The sequence below is a fragment of the Lissotriton helveticus genome, chromosome 3_2 (assembly GCF_964261635.1).
Source record: "Lissotriton helveticus chromosome 3_2, aLisHel1.1, whole genome shotgun sequence".
Taxonomy (NCBI): domain Eukaryota; kingdom Metazoa; phylum Chordata; class Amphibia; order Caudata; family Salamandridae; genus Lissotriton; species Lissotriton helveticus.
The window spans coordinates 498,640,100-498,658,602 of NC_136062.1; the positions used below are offsets into that span (position 1 = coordinate 498,640,100).

At 49.9% G+C, this 18,503-nt stretch overlaps 1 protein-coding gene across 1 annotated transcript in view; it reads left to right on the forward strand.

The window, feature by feature from the left end:
* AGBL2 (AGBL carboxypeptidase 2) overlaps window positions 1–18,503 on the forward strand; it is a 350,584-nt gene that overhangs the window by 125,328 nt on the left and 206,753 nt on the right. Inside the window, exons 6-7 of the mRNA XM_078684573.1 lie at window positions 4,898–5,025; window positions 13,988–14,054. Of these exons, the coding sequence (XP_078540699.1) occupies window positions 4,898–5,025; window positions 13,988–14,054 (195 nt within the window). The remainder of the gene's footprint in view (window positions 1–4,897; window positions 5,026–13,987; window positions 14,055–18,503) is intronic.

Below are 18,503 nucleotides of genomic sequence, written 5' to 3' on the forward strand. Positions count from 1 at the left end.
TTGGTACTCTTAGCAGGATAGCTGGTCGAACACTGGGCGGTGTGAGACTTGGTACTCTTAGCAGGATAGCTGGTCGAACACTGGGCGGTGTGAGACTTGGTACTCTTAGCAGGATAGCTGGTTGAACACTGGGCGGTGTGAGACTTGGTACTCTTAGCAGGATAGCGGGTCGAACACTGGGCGGTGTGAGACTTGGTACTCTTAGCAGGATAGCGGGTCGAACACTGGGCGGTGTGAGACTTGGTACTCTTAGCAGGATAGCTGGTTGAACACTGGGCGGTGTGAGACTTGGCACTCTTAGCAGGATAGCTGGTTGAACACTGGGCGGTGTGAGACTTGGCACTCTTAGCAGGATAGCTGGTTGAACACTGGGCGGTGTGAGACTTGGTACTCTTAGCAGGATAGCTGGTCGAACACTGGGCGGTGTGAGACTTGGTACTCTTAGCAGGATAGCTGGTTGAACACTGGGCGGTGTGAGACTTGGCACTCTTAGCAGGATAGCTGGTTGAACACTGGGCGGTGTGAGACTTGGTACTCTTAGCAGGATAGCTGGTCGAACACTGGGCGGTGTGAGACTTGGTACTCTTAGCAGGATAGCTGGTTGAACACTGGGCGGTGTGAGACTTGGCACTCTTAGCAGGATAGCGGGTCGAACACTGGGCGGTGTGAGACTTGGTACTCTTAGCAGGATAGCTGGTTGAACACTGGGCGGTGTGAGACTTGGCACTCTTAGCAGGATAGCTGGTCGAGCACTGGGCGGTGTGAGACTTGGTACTCTTAGCAGGATAGCTGGTCGAACACTGGGCGGTGTGAGACTTGGTACTCTTAGCAGGATAGCTGGTCGAACACTGGGCGGTGTGAGACTTGGTACTCTTAGAAGGATAGCTGGTCGAACACTGGGCGGTGTGAGACTTGGCACTCTTAGCAGGATAGCTGGTTGAACACTGGGCGGTGTGAGACTTGGCACTCTTAGCAGGATAGCTGGTTGAACACTGGGCGGTGTGAGACTTGGCACTCCTAGCAGGATAGCTGGTTGAACACTGGGCGGTGTGAGACTTGGCACTCTTAGCAGGATAGCTGGTCGAACACTGGGCGGTGTGAGACTTGGTACTCTTAGCAGGATAGCTGGTCGAACACTGGGCGGTGTGAGACTTGGTACTCTTAGCAGGATAGCTGGTTGAACACTGGGCGGTGTGAGACTTGGCACTCTTAGCAGGATAGCTGGTTGAACACTGGGCGGTGTGAGACTTGGTACTCTTAGCAGGATAGCTGGTCGAACACTGGGCGGTGTGAGACTTGGTACTCTTAGCAGGATAGCTGGTTGAACACTGGGCGGTGTGAGACTTGGCACTCTTAGCAGGATAGCGGGTCGAACACTGGGCGGTGTGAGACTTGGTACTCTTAGCAGGATAGCTGGTTGAACACTGGGCGGTGTGAGACTTGGCACTCTTAGCAGGATAGCTGGTCGAGCACTGGGCGGTGTGAGACTTGGTACTCTTAGCAGGATAGCTGGTCGAACACTGGGCGGTGTGAGACTTGGTACTCTTAGCAGGATAGCTGGTCGAACACTGGGCGGTGTGAGACTTGGTACTCTTAGCAGGATAGCTGGTCGAACACTGGGCGGTGTGAGACTTGGTACTCTTAGCAGGATAGCTGGTCGAACACTGGGCGGTGTGAGACTTGGTACTCTTAGCAGGATAGCTGGTCGAACACTGGGCGGTGTGAGACTTGGTACTCTTAGCAGGATAGCTGGTTGAACACTGGGCGGTGTGAGACTTGGCACTCTTAGCAGGATAGCTGGTTGAACACTGGGCGGTGTGAGACTTGGTACTCTTAGCAGGATAGCTGGTTGAACACTGGGCGGTGTGAGACTTGGTACTCTTAGCAGGATAGCTGGTCGAACACTGGGCGGTGTGAGACTTGGTACTCTTAGCAGGATAGCTGGTCGAACACTGGGCGGTGTGAGACTTGGTACTCTTAGCAGGATAGCTGGTTGAACACTGGGCGGTGTGAGACTTGGCACTCTTAGCAGGATAGCTGGTTGAACACTGGGCGGTGTGAGACTTGGTACTCTTAGCAGGATAGCGGGTTGAGCACTGGGCGGTGTGAGACTTGGTACTCTTAGCAGGATAGCTGGTTGAACACTGGGCGGTGTGAGACTTGGTACTCTTAGCAGGATAGCTGGTCGAACACTGAGCGGTGTGAGACTTGGTACTCTTAGCAGGATAGCTGGTCGAACACTGGGCGGTGTGAGACTTGGTACTCTTAGCAGGATAGCTGGTCGAACACTGGGCGGTGTGAGACTGGGTACTCTTAGCAGGATAGCTGGTCGAACACTGGGCGGTGTGAGACTTGGTACTCTTAGCAGGATAGCTGGTCGAACACTGGGCGGTGTGAGACTTGGTACTCTTAGCAGGATAGCTGGTTGAACACTGGGCGGTGTGAGACTTGGTACTCTTAGCAGGATAGCTGGTTGAACACTGGGCGGTGTGAGACTTGGCACTCTTAGCAGGATAGCTGGTCGAACACTGGGCGGTGTGAGACTTGGCACTCTTAGCAGGATAGCTGGTCGAACACTGGGCGGTGTGAGACTTGGCACTCTTAGCAGGATAGCTGGTCGAACACTGGGCGGTGTGAGACTTGGTACTCTTAGCAGGATAGCTGGTCGAACACTGGGCGGTGTGAGACTTGGCACTCTTAGCAGGATAGCTGGTCGAACACTGGGCGGTGTGAGACTTGGTACTCTTAGCAGGATAGCTGGTTGAACACTGGGCGGTGTGAGACTTGGTACTCTTAGCAGGATAGCTGGTCGAACACTGGGCGGTGTGAGACTTGGTACTCTTAGCAGGATAGCTGGTTGAACACTGGGCGGTGTGAGACTTGGCACTCTTAGCAGGATAGCTGGTCGAACACTGGGCGGTGTGAGACTTGGTACTCTTAGCAGGATAGCTGGTTGAACACTGGGCGGTGTGAGACTTGGTACTCTTAGCAGGATAGCTGGTTGAACACTGGGCGGTGTGAGACTTGGTACTCTTAGCAGGATAGCTGGTTGAACACTGGGCGGTGTGAGACTTGGTACTCTTAGCAGGATAGCTGGTTGAACACTGGGCGGTGTGAGACTTGGTACTCTTAGCAGGATAGCTGGTCGAACACTGGGCGGTGTGAGACTTGGTACTCTTAGCAGGATAGCTGGTCGAACACTGGGCGGTGTGAGACTTGGCACTCTTAGCAGGATAGCTGGTCGAACACTGGGCGGTGTGAGACTTGGTACTCTTAGCAGGATAGCTGGTCGAACACTGGGCGGTGTGAGACTTGGCACTCTTAGCAGGATAGCTGGTCGAACACTGGGCGGTGTGAGACTTGGTACTCTTAGCAGGATAGCTGGTTGAACACTGGGCGGTGTGAGACTTGGTACTCTTAGCAGGATAGCTGGTCGAACACTGGGCGGTGTGAGACTTGGTACTCTTAGCAGGATAGCTGGTCGAACACTGGGCGGTGTGAGACTTGGCACTCTTAGCAGGATAGCTGGTCGAACACTGGGCGGTGTGAGACTTGGTACTCTTAGCAGGATAGCTGGTCGAACACTGGGCGGTGTGAGACTTGGCACTCTTAGCAGGATAGCTGGTCGAACACTGGGCGGTGTGAGACTTGGTACTCTTAGCAGGATAGCTGGTTGAACACTGGGCGGTGTGAGACTTGGTACTCTTAGCAGGATAGCTGGTCGAACACTGGGCGGTGTGAGACTTGGTACTCTTAGCAGGATAGCTGGTTGAACACTGGGCGGTGTGAGACTTGGCACTCTTAGCAGGATAGCTGGTCGAACACTGGGCGGTGTGAGACTTGGTACTCTTAGCAGGATAGCTGGTTGAACACTGGGCGGTGTGAGACTTGGTACTCTTAGCAGGATAGCTGGTTGAACACTGGGCGGTGTGAGACTTGGTACTCTTAGCAGGATAGCTGGTTGAACACTGGGCGGTGTGAGACTTGGTACTCTTAGCAGGATAGCTGGTTGAACACTGGGCGGTGTGAGACTTGGTACTCTTAGCAGGATAGCTGGTCGAACACTGGGCGGTGTGAGACTTGGTACTCTTAGCAGGATAGCTGGTTGAACACTGGGCGGTGTGAGACTTGGTACTCTTAGCAGGATAGCTGGTTGAACACTGGGCGGTGTGAGACTTGGTACTCTTAGCAGGATAGACTGTTGTAGTTGCACTTTTTCTTTCTAAGATTGATTATTGCAACGCGCTCTTCGTAGGGATTGATAAAGCGCAGAGCAGTAAGTTGCAATCGTTGCAAAATGCAGCAGCCAGACTGCTTATGAATATTCCTAAAGGCCGCTCTACGTCAGACGCTATTAGGTCTTTACACTGGCTTCCAGTACAGCAACGGGTTGGTTTTAAGCCCCTTTGCTTGGTACATAAGGCTCTCTACGGAGGAATTTCCGGGGAGATACAGAAATTGTTCCCTCGGTATTCATCCACTAGATCACTCAGATCTACTACGCTTGCTTTTGTCGGTGTTCCAAAAATTCGGAAGACAAGGTGGGGGGAGGGGCGCTCCATGTCTTTCTGTGCTGCCAAGCTATGGAATAAGATGCCATCGACACTTCGACTCCAGCCTAACCTATGTATGTTTAGGAAGGAGCTGAAAACATGGCTGTTTTCTAGGATCTAAAACTTTTCGCGACGCTTCTGTTCTGTATACTACAACCAGCGCCAAGACGCCTCGGCATTCGAGCGCTTAACAAATACCAAATCATCATCATCATCATTATAAGGCCTGTGTGTTTGAGTTGCATGGAAGGAGTTTACTGTACACCACTAGCAGTATTTGCAGTGGTGAAACAATAATCATAATAATTGTATTAATGTCCGCCTCTTCTGTCTCTTCTCCGCAGTTTGTGTCTTGCTTGGTAGAACTCAAGGAAATTCTGCAAAAAGGAATTTGTCAGAAGTTGTCACAACTTGGACGAGATGTCTCGAACCCGAGCCTGAGCGACATTTCTCTGTCGGACATTGAGTCCAGGTTTGTACCCGTGCCTGTGGTTGTTTGTATGAGGGCCGATTCTGAGGGATTTTATTCATTCAAGAAAGACATCTTTGATGAGGGGAAAGTGATACAGAAGGGATTAAAACCCTCGTACATCAGGCGTCTGTGAAACAGTCACAACACACTTGGGGGCGTATCATCAAGGCCCCCGCGATAAAATGATCGCCGCTTTAGCGTCCGTTTTCGAACGAAAAGCAGCGATAATTTTATCGCACTATCATCAAGCAAGCGCTAAGCTGCTTTAGCGCTAAGCTTCCTAGCGTTAGCGGCCGTTTTCCTTACGCCTCGCATGTCAGCGATAGAGATCGCTAATGACATGCAGGGTAGGCATTCCTCACCTAGACATAATGAAAACAGTCGCTAACACAACATCGCCCTATTAGCAATGCGGCCCAGGACCAGCGAAGCTATAAAGAAACAAGCGCTAAGCGTGCTTATCGCAATTACTTAACGCCTAGAAAAAAGTTTACTGAGACCTACTTTCAATGGGAGGTGGATTGTTGGGATAAGAACACACTTGCATATTAGCAAGCTTTTTCTTATCACTATTTTTTTCCGCAGGATTTCTCCCGCTATCTCCCTATTGCTTGATTTTACATCGTCTGTTAGCGGCATGTTGATAATACGCCGCTAACAGGGCGATGTACTCCAGCAACAGAAGGCGATTAAAAAAAACACGGTAAGGACATTTTGCGATAATTATCGCATTTGCTTGCTAATATGTCCCTTGGAAACTGCCCACATTTTGGAAACTCAAAGGGCATATTAACAAGGCTTTATCTCTGCTTCTTTGGCTTTAAAAGCCCCAAAGAGCGGAGATAAAGCTATATCTCTATTAACAAGAGGCTGCTAACATGCATAATCGCATGTTAGCACCCTTCTTCCCTACGCCTCCCTTTGCATCTCTAATGAGATGCAAAGTGGGCGTTCCACACCTAAATAACGTGAGAAATGCCGTTAACTGACATATCGCCAATTAACACGCTGCACGCTGAACTGCAGAGCGATAAGAAAAGTAGCGCTAACCTAAGTTATCGCTACTTTCCTTACGCCTGCTTTCACTCTGACTTGGCCGTTATATCCAATGGAAGGTGGACATGATGGCTGAGTCTGCCCTGCCGTATCATCAAGCTATCGCCAAACGTTGTGCGATTATCGCTGGATTTCCAGCGATGATCGCACTTTCGGCAGCTTGCGCTTGGAATTGTATTGCTTTTGAGATAAGCGTTGCTGATATCACGCTATCGCAGCGATAAAATCCAGCGATAGCCGGTGATAATTATCCTCGTGCTAAGAGCGATGAGCGATAATTATCGCCGGCCCTTGCTGATATGCCCCAAAGATGCTCCAGAAACTGAACGTGTTCTTTCAGCTTTGCCTTGGAATTATGGAACGATTTAGTGACATTTGTTGTTCGAGCTCTGGGCATTACTGAATTTATTTTAATGAAGTTACTTTGATGGAGATGACCTGTTTCTTGCTTTGTTCATCATAAACAATGCATTTGTATTAAAGATAGTTTAGGAATCCTATTAATACACCCCTGGTGCACATCTCATTATTACACCCCTGGTGCACATCTCATTAATACACCCTGGGTGCAGATCTCATTAATACACCCTGGGTGCACATCTCATTAATACACCCCGGGTGAACATCTCATTAATACACCCCTGGTGCACATCTCATTAATACACCCCTGGTGCACATCTCATTAATACACCCCGGGTGCACATCTCATTAATACACCCCGGGTGCACATCTCATTAATACACCCCTGGTGCACATCTCATTAATACACCCCGGGTGCACATCTCATTAATACACCCCTGGTGCAGATCTCATTAATACACCCCGGGTGCACATCTCATTAATACACCTGGGGTGCACATCTCATTAATACACCCCGGGTGCACATCTCATTATTACACCCCTGGTGCACATCTCATTAATACACCCCGGGTGCACATCTCATTAATACACCTGGGGTGCACATCTCATTAATACACCCCGGGTGCACATCTCATTAATACACCCCGGGTGCACATCTCATTAATACACCCCGGGTGCAGATCTCATTAATACACCCCGGGTGCACATCTCATTAATACACCCCGGGTGCAGATCTCATTAATACACCCCGGGTGCACATCTCATTAATACACCCCTGGTGCAGATCTCATTAATACACCCCGGGTGCACATCTCATTAATACACCCCTGGTGCACATCTCATTAATACACCCCGGGTGCACATCTCATTAATACACCTGGGGTGCACATCTCATTAATACACCCCGGGTGCACATCTCATTAATACACCTGGGGTGCACATCTCATTAATACACCCCGGGTGCACATCTCATTAATACACCCCGGGTGCAGATCTCATTAATACACCCCGGGTGCACATCTCATTAATACACCCCTGGTGCACATCTCATTAATACACCCCGGGTGCACATCTCATTAATACACCCCGGGTGCACATCTCATTAATACACCCCGGGTGCAGATCTCATTAATACACCCCGGGTGCACATCTCATTAATACACCCCGGGTGCAGATCTCATTAATACACCCCGGGTGCACATCTCATTAATACACCCCTGGTGCAGATCTCATTAATACACCCCGGGTGCACATCTCATTAATACACCCCTGGTGCACATCTCATTAATACACCCCGGGTGCACATCTCATTAATACACCTGGGGTGCACATCTCATTAATACACCCCGGGTGCACATCTCATTAATACACCCCGGGTGCAGATCTCATTAATACACCCCGGGTGCACATCTCATTAATACACCCCGGGTGCACATCTCATTAATACACCCCGGGTGCAGATCTCATTAATACACCCCGGGTGCACATCTCATTAATACACCCCTGGTGCAGATCTCATTAATACACCCCGGGTGCACATCTCATTAATACACCCCTGGTGCACATCTCATTAATACACCCCGGGTGCACATCTCATTAATACACCCCTGGTGCACATCTCATTAATACACCCCGGGTGCAGATCTCATTAATACACCCTGGGTGCACATCTCATTAATACACCCCGGGTGCACATCTCATTAATACACCCCTGGTGCACATCTCATTAATACACCCCTGGTGCACATCTCATTAATACACCCCGGGTGCAGACATCATTAATACATCCTTGGTGCACATCTCATTAATACACCCCTGGTGCACATCTCATTAATACACCCCTGGTGCACATCTCATTAATACACCCCTGGTGCAGACATCATTAATACATCCTTGGTGCACATCTCATTAATACACCCCTGGTGCACATCTCATTAATACACCCCGGGTGCACATCTCATTAATACACCCCTGGTGCACATCTCATTAATACACCCCTGGTGCACATCTCATTAATACACCCCGGGTGCAGATCTCATTAATACACCCTGGGTGCACATCTCATTAATACACCCCGGGTGCACATCTCATTAATACACCCCTGGTGCACAGCTCATTAATACACCCCTGGTGCACAGCTCATTAATACACCCCTGGTGCACAGCTCATTAATACACCCCTGGTGCACATCTCATTAATACACCCCGGGTGCACATCTCATTAATACATCCTTGGTGCACATCTTATTAATACACCCCGGGTGCACATCTCATTAATACATCCTTGGTGCACATCTCATTAATACACCCCGGGTGCACATCTCATTAATACACCCCGGGTGCAGATCTCATTAATACACCCCTGGTGCACATCTCATTAATACACCCCTGGTGCACATCTCATTAATACACCCCGGGTGCACATCTCATTAATACATCCTTGGTGCACATCTCATTAATACACCCCGGGTGCACATCTCATTAATACATCCTTGGTGGACATCTCATTAATACACCCCGGGTGCACATCTCATTAATACACCCCGGGTGCAGATCTCATTAATACACCCCTGGTGCACATCTCATTAATACACCCCTGGTGCACATCTCATTAATACACCCCTGGTGCACATCTCATTAATACACCCCTGGTGCACATCTCATTAATACACCCCTGGTGCACATCTCATTAATACACCCCGGGTGCACATCTCATTAATACACCCCGGGTGCAGATCTCATTAATACACCCCGGGTGCACATCTCATTCATACACCCCTGGTGCACAGCTCATTAATACACCCCTGGTGCACATCTCATTAATACACCCCGGGTGCACATCTCATTAATACACCCCTGGTGCACATCTCATTAATACACCCCTGGTGCACATCTCATTAATACACCCCTGGTGCACATCTCATTAATACACCCTGGGTGCACATCTCATTAATACACCCCGGGTGCACATCTCATTAATACACCCCGGGTGCACATCTCATTAATACACCCCTGGTGCACATCTCATTAATACACCCCTGGTGCACATCTCATTAATACACCCCGGGTGCACATCTCATTAATACACCCCGGGTGCACATCTCATTAATACACCCCGGGTGCACATCTCATTAATACACCCCGGGTGCACTTCTCATTAATACACCCCGGGTGCACATCTCATTAATACACCCCGGGTGCACATCTCATTAATACACCCCGGGTGCACATCTCATTAATACACCCCGGGTGCAGATGTCATTAATACACCCCTGGTGCACATCTCATTAATACACCCCGGGTGCACATCTCATTAATACACCCCGGGTGCAGATCTCATTAATACACCCCTGGTGCACATCTCATTAATACACCCCGGGTGCACATCTCATTAATACACCCGGGTGCACATCTCATTAATACACCCCTGGTGCACATCTCATTAATACACCCCGGGTGCACATCTCATTAATACACCCCGGGTGCACATCTCATTAATACACCCCGGGTGCACATCTCATTAATACACCCCTGGTGCACATCTCATTAATACACCCCTGGTGCACATCTCATTAATACACCCCTGGTGCACATCTCATTAATACACCCCGGGTGCACATCTCATTAATACACCCCGGGTGCACATCTCATTAATACACCCCTGGTGCAGATCTCATTAATACACCCCGGGTGCACATCTCATTAATACACCTGGGGTGCACATCTCATTAATACACCCCGGGTGCAGATCTCATTAATACACCCCGGGTGCAAATCTCATTAATACACCCCGGGTGCACATCTCATTAATACACCCCTGGTGCAGATCTCATTAATACACCCCGGGTGCACATCTCATTAATACACCCCTGGTGCAGATCTCATTAATACACCCCGGGTGCACATCTCATTAATACACCCCTGGTGCACATCTCATTAATACACCCCGGGTGCACATCTCATTAATACACCCCGGGTGCACATCTCATTAATACACCCCGGGTGCACATCTCATTAATACACCCCGGGTGCACATCTCATTAATACACCTGGGGTGCACATCTCATTAATACACCACTGGTGCAGATCTCATTAATACACCCCGGGTGCACATCTCATTAATACACCCGGGTGCACATCTCATTAATACACCCCTGGTGCAGATCTCATTAATACACCCCGGGTGCACATCTCATTAATACACCCCTGGTGCAGATCTCATTAATACACCCCTGGTGCAGATCTCATTAATACACCCCTGGTGCAGATCTCATTAATACACCCCGGGTGCACATCTCATTAATACACCCCGGATGCACATCTCATTAATACACCCCTGGTGCAGATCTCATTAATACACCCCGGGTGCACATCTCATTAATACACCCCTGGTGCAGATCTCATTAATACACCCCTGGTGCACATCTCATTAATACACCCCTGGTGCACATCTCATTAATACACCCCTGGTGCACATCTCATTAATACACCCCGGGTGCACATCTCATTAATACACCCCGGGTGCACATCTCATTAATACACCCCGGGTGCACATCTCATTAATACACCCCGGGTGCACATCTCATTAATACACCCCGGGTGCACATCTCATTAATACACCCCTGGTGCACATCTCATTAATACACCCCGGGTGCAGATCTCATTAATACACCCCGGGTGCACATCTCATTAATACACCCCGGGTGCACATCTCATTAATACACCCCGGGTGCACATCTCATTAATACACCCCTGGTGCACATCTCATTAATACACCCCTGGTGCACATCTCATTAATACACCCCTGGTGCACATCTCATTAATACACCTCTGGTGCACATCTCATTAATACACCCTGGGTGCAGATCTCATTAATACACCCCGGGTGCACATCTCATTAATACACCCCTGGTGCACATCTCATTAATACACCCGGGTGCACATCTCATTAATACACCCCTGGTGCACATCTCATTAATACACCCCTGGTGCAGATCTCATTAATACACCCCGGGTGCACATCTCATTAATACACCCCGGGTGCACATCTCATTAATACACCCCGGGTGCACATCTCATTAATACACCCCTGGTGCACATCTCATTAATACACCCCTGGTGCACATCTCATTAATACACCCCGGGTGCACATCTCATTAATACACCCCTGGTGCACATCTCATTAATACACCCCGGGTGCACATCTCATTAATACACCCCGGGTGCACATCTCATTAATACTCCCCTGGTGCACATCTCATTAATACACCCCTGGTGCACATCTCATTAATACACCCCTGGTGCACATCTCATTAATACACCCCTGGTGCACATCTCATTAATACACCCCGGGTGCACATCTCATTAATACACCCCGGGTGCACATCTCATTAATACACCCCGGGTGCACATCTCATTAATACACCCCTGGTGCACATCTCATTAATACACCCCTGGTGCACATCTCATTAATACACCCCTGGTGCACATCTCATTAATACACCCCTGGTGCACATCTCATTAATACACCCCGGGTGCACATCTCATTAATACACCCCGGGTGCACATCTCATTAATACACCCCTGGTGCACACCTCATTAATACACCCCTTGTGCACACCTCATTAATACACCCCGGGTGCACATCTCATTATTACACCCCGGGTGCACATCTCATTAATACACCCCGGGTGCACATCTCATTAATACACCCCTGGTGCACATCTCATTAATACACCCCGGGTGCACATCTCATTAATACACCCCGGGTGCACATCTCATTAATACACCCCGGGTGCAGATCTCATTAATACACCCCGGGTGCACATCTCATTAATACACCCCGGGTGCACATCTCATTAATACACCCCTGGTGCAGATCTCATTAATACACCCCGGGTGCACATCTCATTAATACACCCCTGGTGCAGATCTCATTAATACACCCCGGGTGCACATCTCATTAATACACCCCGGGTGCACATCTCATTAATACACCCCTGGTGCACATCTCAATAATACACCCCGGGTGCACATCTCATTAATACACCCCTGGTGCAGATCTCATTAATACACCCCGGATGCACATCTCATTAATACACCCGGGGTGCACATCTCATTAATACACCCCGGGTGCACATCTCATTAATACACCCCTGGTGCAGATCTCATTAATACACCCCGGGTGCACATCTCATTAATACACCCCGGGTGCACATCTCATTAATACACCCCGGGTGCACATCTCATTAATACACCCCTGGTGCACATCTCATTAATACACCCCGGGTGCACATCTCATTAATATACCCCTGGTGCAGATCTCATTAATACACCCCGGGTGCACATCTCATTAATACACCCCTGGTGCAGATCTCATTAATACACCCCGGGTGCACATCTCATTAATACACCTGGGGTGCACATCTCATTAATACACCACTGGTGCAGATCTCATTAATACACCCCGGGTGCACATCTCATTAATACACCCCGGGTGCACATCTCATTAATACACCCCTGGTGCAGATCTCATTAATACACCCCGGGTGCACATCTCATTAATACACCCCTGGTGCAGATCTCATTAATACACCCCTGGTGCAGATCTCATTAATACACCCCGGGTGCACATCTCATTAATACACCCCTGGTGCAGTTCTCATTAATACACCCCGGATGCACATCTCATTAATACACCCCTGGTGCAGATCTCATTAATACACCCCGGGTGCACATCTCATTAATACACCCCTGGTGCAGATCTCATTAATACACCCCGGGTGCACATCTTATTAATACACCCCGGGTGCACATCTCATTAATACACCCCTGGTGCACATCTCATTAATACACCCCGGGTGCACATCTCATTAATACACCCCTGGTGCAGATCTCATTAATACACCCCGGGTGCACATCTCATTAATACACCCCTGGTGCAGATCTCATTAATACACCCCGGGTGCACATCTCATTAATACACCTGGGGTGCACATCTCATTAATACACCCCTGGTGCAGATCTCATTAATACACACCGGGTGCACATCTCATTAATACACCTGGGGTGCACATCTCATTAATACACCACTGGTGCAGATCTCATTAATACACCCCGGGTGCACATCTCATTAATACACCCCGGGTGCACATCTCATTAATACACCCCTGGTGCAGATCTCATTAATACACCCCGGGTGCACATCTCATTAATACACCTGGGGTGCACATCTCATTAATACACCCCTGGTGCAGATCTCATTAATACACCCCGGGTGCACATCTCATTAATACACCTGGGGTGCAAATCTCATTAATACACCACTGGTGCAGATCTCATTAATACACCCCGGGTGCACATCTCATTAATACACCCCGGGTGCACATCTCATTAATACACCCCGGGTGCACATCTCATTAATACACCCCTGGTGCACATCTCATTAATACACCCCGGGTGCACATCTCATTAATACACCCCTGGTGCAGATCTCATCCGACGCAGCAGCGCTGAGAGGTCTAACCTCTATCCCTTTCTCTTCACAGCACCAGTGGCTCCAACAGCTCAGAGTCCGATGGTCTGCCGGCGCACTTACTGGTCTTAGCAGAGAAGGTAAGGCTGCTGCGTCCACTGCCATGGAGAAAGGAATGGCTGTCAGGGTTACCTGAGGGTTCCCGCACTTCTCTTTGGACTTTTGACCTCTGTGCTCTGGTTGTATGTGCTGGTCTGTTCTTTCATTGGCTGCACAAGCATCTTGTCAATAAATGTAGTGTATGCAATTACATAATACAACGGAAGGTCACTGCTGCTGGTTCACTGAGAGTAGAGAGCAGCACAGGGTGTGTCGGGATCTGTGCCGCGCTGTCCTGTTCACACACCAGGCCAGGGCTACAGGACTGACATTGCTGCCTGGGGACCCTGCTCAGGTCCTGGGGTCAGAAGATGACAGTTTAACGTTTCTTGGAACAGCCCAGTGGTAACACACGATAAGGAAGTCAGGTTTGTTGAAAATGAGGGGATTAAGGAAGGAGATTAAATTTATGTTTGTTATTTTGGCAAGTATGTGAATACAAACCAGAAGTAACCATTGCAGAACCTTGGTGGACACACAAAGCCCAAGACTATTTGCAGAAAAGTGGGATTTGGATACTGCACTAGTGTTGTCTTGAGTGGAGAAGATGGCAGGTCGAGTGATGTGATGATCCATGATTAAGACTGCAGGTACCCAACCTCTCGCCTGGTGTATTCCTCTCATCAGGTCTGTGCTTCTCATCAGGTGTGTGCCTCTCATCAGGTGTACGACTCATCAGGTGTATGACTCTCGTCAGGTGTGTGACTCTCGTCAGGTGTGTGCCTCTCGTCAGGTGTGTGCCTCTCGTCAGATGAGTCCCTCTCTTCAGGTGTGTTGGACTTGGCGCTCTCTGCAGGGTCATCCCTGAACTTTTTGCCTTACTCCAATATTCTCTCTGACCTGTTTTTGTTGGTTTAATGACTCTGGGCACTTTACCACTGCTGACCAGTCCTAAAGTGCATATGCTCTCCCTACTGTAAAATGTGTACATTGTTTGGATTCCATGATTGGCTCATTTGATTTACTGTCAGACCCCAGTAAAGTGCACCAGGAGTGCCAGGGCTTGTAAATACAAATGCTGCTAGTGGGCCTGCAGCACTGGTTGTGCCACCCACAGAAGCGTCGTAGTAAAATGTGTCTAAGGTCTGCCATTGCAGAGCCTGCGTGCAGTCTGGTACTGTCATCCTGACTGGGCAAGTGCACCCACTTGCCAGCCTCTAAACCTTCCCTTATCTTCATATTAGTCACCCCTATGGTAGGCCCAAGGGCAGGGTGCATTGTCAGCATAAGGTAGGACAAGCCCTGATGTGTGTGGCATGTCCTAATAGTGAATTACAGCCATTTTCGTTTTTCACTATTGTAAGGTTACCTGTTCTCATAGGCCAGAATGGGCTGCTGGAATTATTACACTCTATAATCCTAACAGACTCAGAGAGCATGGTAGAAAGTCAAGTTTAGTATGCCTGAACTGAATAATAAAATACTTCTTTTAGTAAAGTTTATTTTAATATCCTGTGTTTGCAAATGCTACTTTTAGAAAGTTAGCATTTGCTTGCCTAACCATTTCAGCCCACCTCTGCTAGGATGTGTATCTGCTGTCTGGTTTCTGTGAGTGACAGGGCTGGGGAATTCCAGGAGACAGTCTGGGCTTCCAGGTGGTGAATAGGAAGATTACACCAGGATGGGTGGGAGGAGTGCCCCTTGACTCTGAAGAGCGTATCGTCTGATGTCTCTACCCTGCACCCTGAAAGAAGAAGGCAGCTTCATGTCAACAAAGTGCTCCAAAACTGTGTTGAACCAGGCTCAGGCCCCCTGGCCTGTAAAGACAAAAGAAAAGAAACTGTGTATAAAAGTAGGAGCCCTGCTCCTAAATATTAGATCCTGCTGGTGACCCAAGAAGAACTATCTGCCCTAGGAGGAGGAACCAGGAAAGTTGAAGGAGGAAGACTGTCCCTAGCCTGGGGGACTGGCCAGCAGTGGTTGCCTTGCTGCCAAAGGAGAGGGGGAAAAGCTACAAAGACTTGCTACTTTTGAAAGACTTGCTATTTGTTTTTACCAAGACTTGTGTTGCAAAACCAGCGATCTCCAAGGGCCTGGGATAGAGCTGGCCCCCTGAACTGAGTCCCAGAAACATTGGACTCTGCCTGTCTGCATCTGAGCCGAGAAGAAATTGCTGAACTCTTCCCCTGCTGCTGGAGCCGCCACAAGTGGGTCCCGTACCCCTGGACTGCCGCGAAGCCGTCCTGTGACCGCCCGCCCCGTGTGACCCGCTCTGAACGAGCCGTACTCGCACCGTGTTGCTGGGCTGCCAACACCCACTTTGCCCTCCTCGGAAGGACGCCCTGTACTGCCTGCCGCATCCCCACTGGGGGGAGAATCCTTGAGGAGAGGCGCATCACCGGAGACGCCTGGTACGCCGAAGCGCACCTTCTCCCTGACATAGCGCCCCGCAAGGAAAGCGCATTCCCCGCTCAGACGGGCATCTCCCGATTGAAGTACGCTGCGTACACTAGAAGCGTACCAAACTGCACCGCCCCTCGCCCCAAGGCCGTGCCGCACAAAGGAGAGCCGTGCTGTACGCTGTGTACAGGCCGCCTCCGTGCCGCATTGCCGCCTCAGGGGGAGATCGGATAACTGCAAAGAACACCTCCGCTTGCCTCATCGCGTCTACCAGCCGCCCACATACAAAGGTACTGTAACGCTGCATTTTGATCTGTGCGCACCGGACTCGAGAGTCCGACCGTGGCCTACCCCTTTCTTTTGTGCAATTTAACCCCGCCACATCCCGCACAATCAGTACGCTGCCCATGAGTGCAAAATAGATGCTTTGCTGTTAAGAAAAACGCATATCCTCGCCTAAAACGAATTGTTTGCATTTTAAAACGTTATTCATGATCTAAAGACACTTTTTGAGAGAAAGCACCTATTCCAGCATAAAGAAAGTATTGTGTGCATCAGAAGCCAAATGTTATTTATGATCTTGTAATTATGTCTGCATAAGAGTTACCTACATTTATATAAAGCATACATATTTGTTTTATAAAGCACAGCCCGGTGTCCATTTGTGGTGGGTCATTCTGATTACTATATGTGTTACAAATGCTTAGCCTGTGACGCCCAGAGATTAGCCTTGTCTGCTCGCGCCACACTACCTAACGGGTGAGCAAGGGTTATTTGCAAGGGTGATCCCCTTATCCTGACTAGAGGAGAGGGTCCCTGCTTGTCACAAGTACTTACCTGTGCCAACCAGAGACCCCCAAATCTAACAAGGTGTGTGCCTCTCATCTGGTGTGTGCCTCTCATTAGGTGTGTGCCTCCATTCATCTATGTGCCTCTCGTCAGGTGTGTGCCTATCATCAGGTGGGTGTGTGCCTCTCGTCAGATGCATGCCTCTCGTTAGGTGTGTGCCTCCCGTCAGGTGTGTGCCTCTCGTTAGGTGTGTGCCTCCCGTCAGGTGTGTGCCTATCATCAGGTGTGTGCCTCTTGTCAGGTGTGTGCCTCTTGTCAGGTGTGTGGGTCTCATCTGGTGTGTGCCTCTCGTCAGGTGTGTGCCTCTCGTCAGGTGTGTGCCTCTCATCTGGTGTGTGCCTCTCATCTGGTGTGTGCCTCTCATCAGGTGTGTGCCTCTCGTCAGCTGTGTGCCTCTTGTCAGGTGTGTGCCTTCCATCTGGTGTGTGCCTCTCATCTGGTGTGTGCCTCTCGTCAGGTGTGTGCCTCTCGTCAGGTGTGTGCCTCTCGTCAGGTGTGTGCCTCTCATCTGGTGTGTGCCTCATATCAGGTGTGTGCCTCTCATCAGGTGTGTGCCTCTCGTCAGGTGTGTGCCTCTTGCCAGGTGTGTGCCTCCCGTCAGGTGCGTGCCTCTTGCCAGGTGTGTGCCTCTCGCCAGGTGTGTGCCTCCCGTCAGGTGTGTGCCTCTCTTCAGGTGTGTGCCTCTCGTCAGGTGTGTGCCTCTCATCAGGTGTGTGCCTCTCGTCAGGTGTGTGCCTCCTGTCAGGTGCGTGCCTCTCGCCAGGTGTGTGCCTCCCTTCAGGTGTGTGCCTCTCGTCAGGTGTGTGCCTCCCGTCAGGTGTGTGCCTCTCGTCAGATGTGTGCCTCTTGTCAGGTGTGTGCTTCTCATCTGGTGTGTGCCTCTCGTCAGGTGTGTGCCTCCCGTCAGGTGTGTGCCTCTCGTCAGCTGTGTGCCTCTTGTCAGGTGTGTGCCTTCCATCTGGTGTGTGCCTCTCATCTGGTGTGTGACTCTCGTCAGGTGTGTGCCTCTCGTCAGGTGTGTGCCTCTCGTCAGGTGTGTGCCTCTCGTCAGGTGTGTGCCTCTCATCTGGTGTGTGCCTCATATCAGGTGTGTGCCTCTCGTCAGGTGTGTGCCTCTCGTCAGGTGTGTGCCTCTTGCCAGGTGTGTGCCTCCCGTCAGGTGCGTGCCTCTCGCCAGGTGTGTGCCTCTCGCCAGGTGTGTGCCTCCCGTCAGGTGTGTGCCTCTCTTCAGGTGTGTGGGT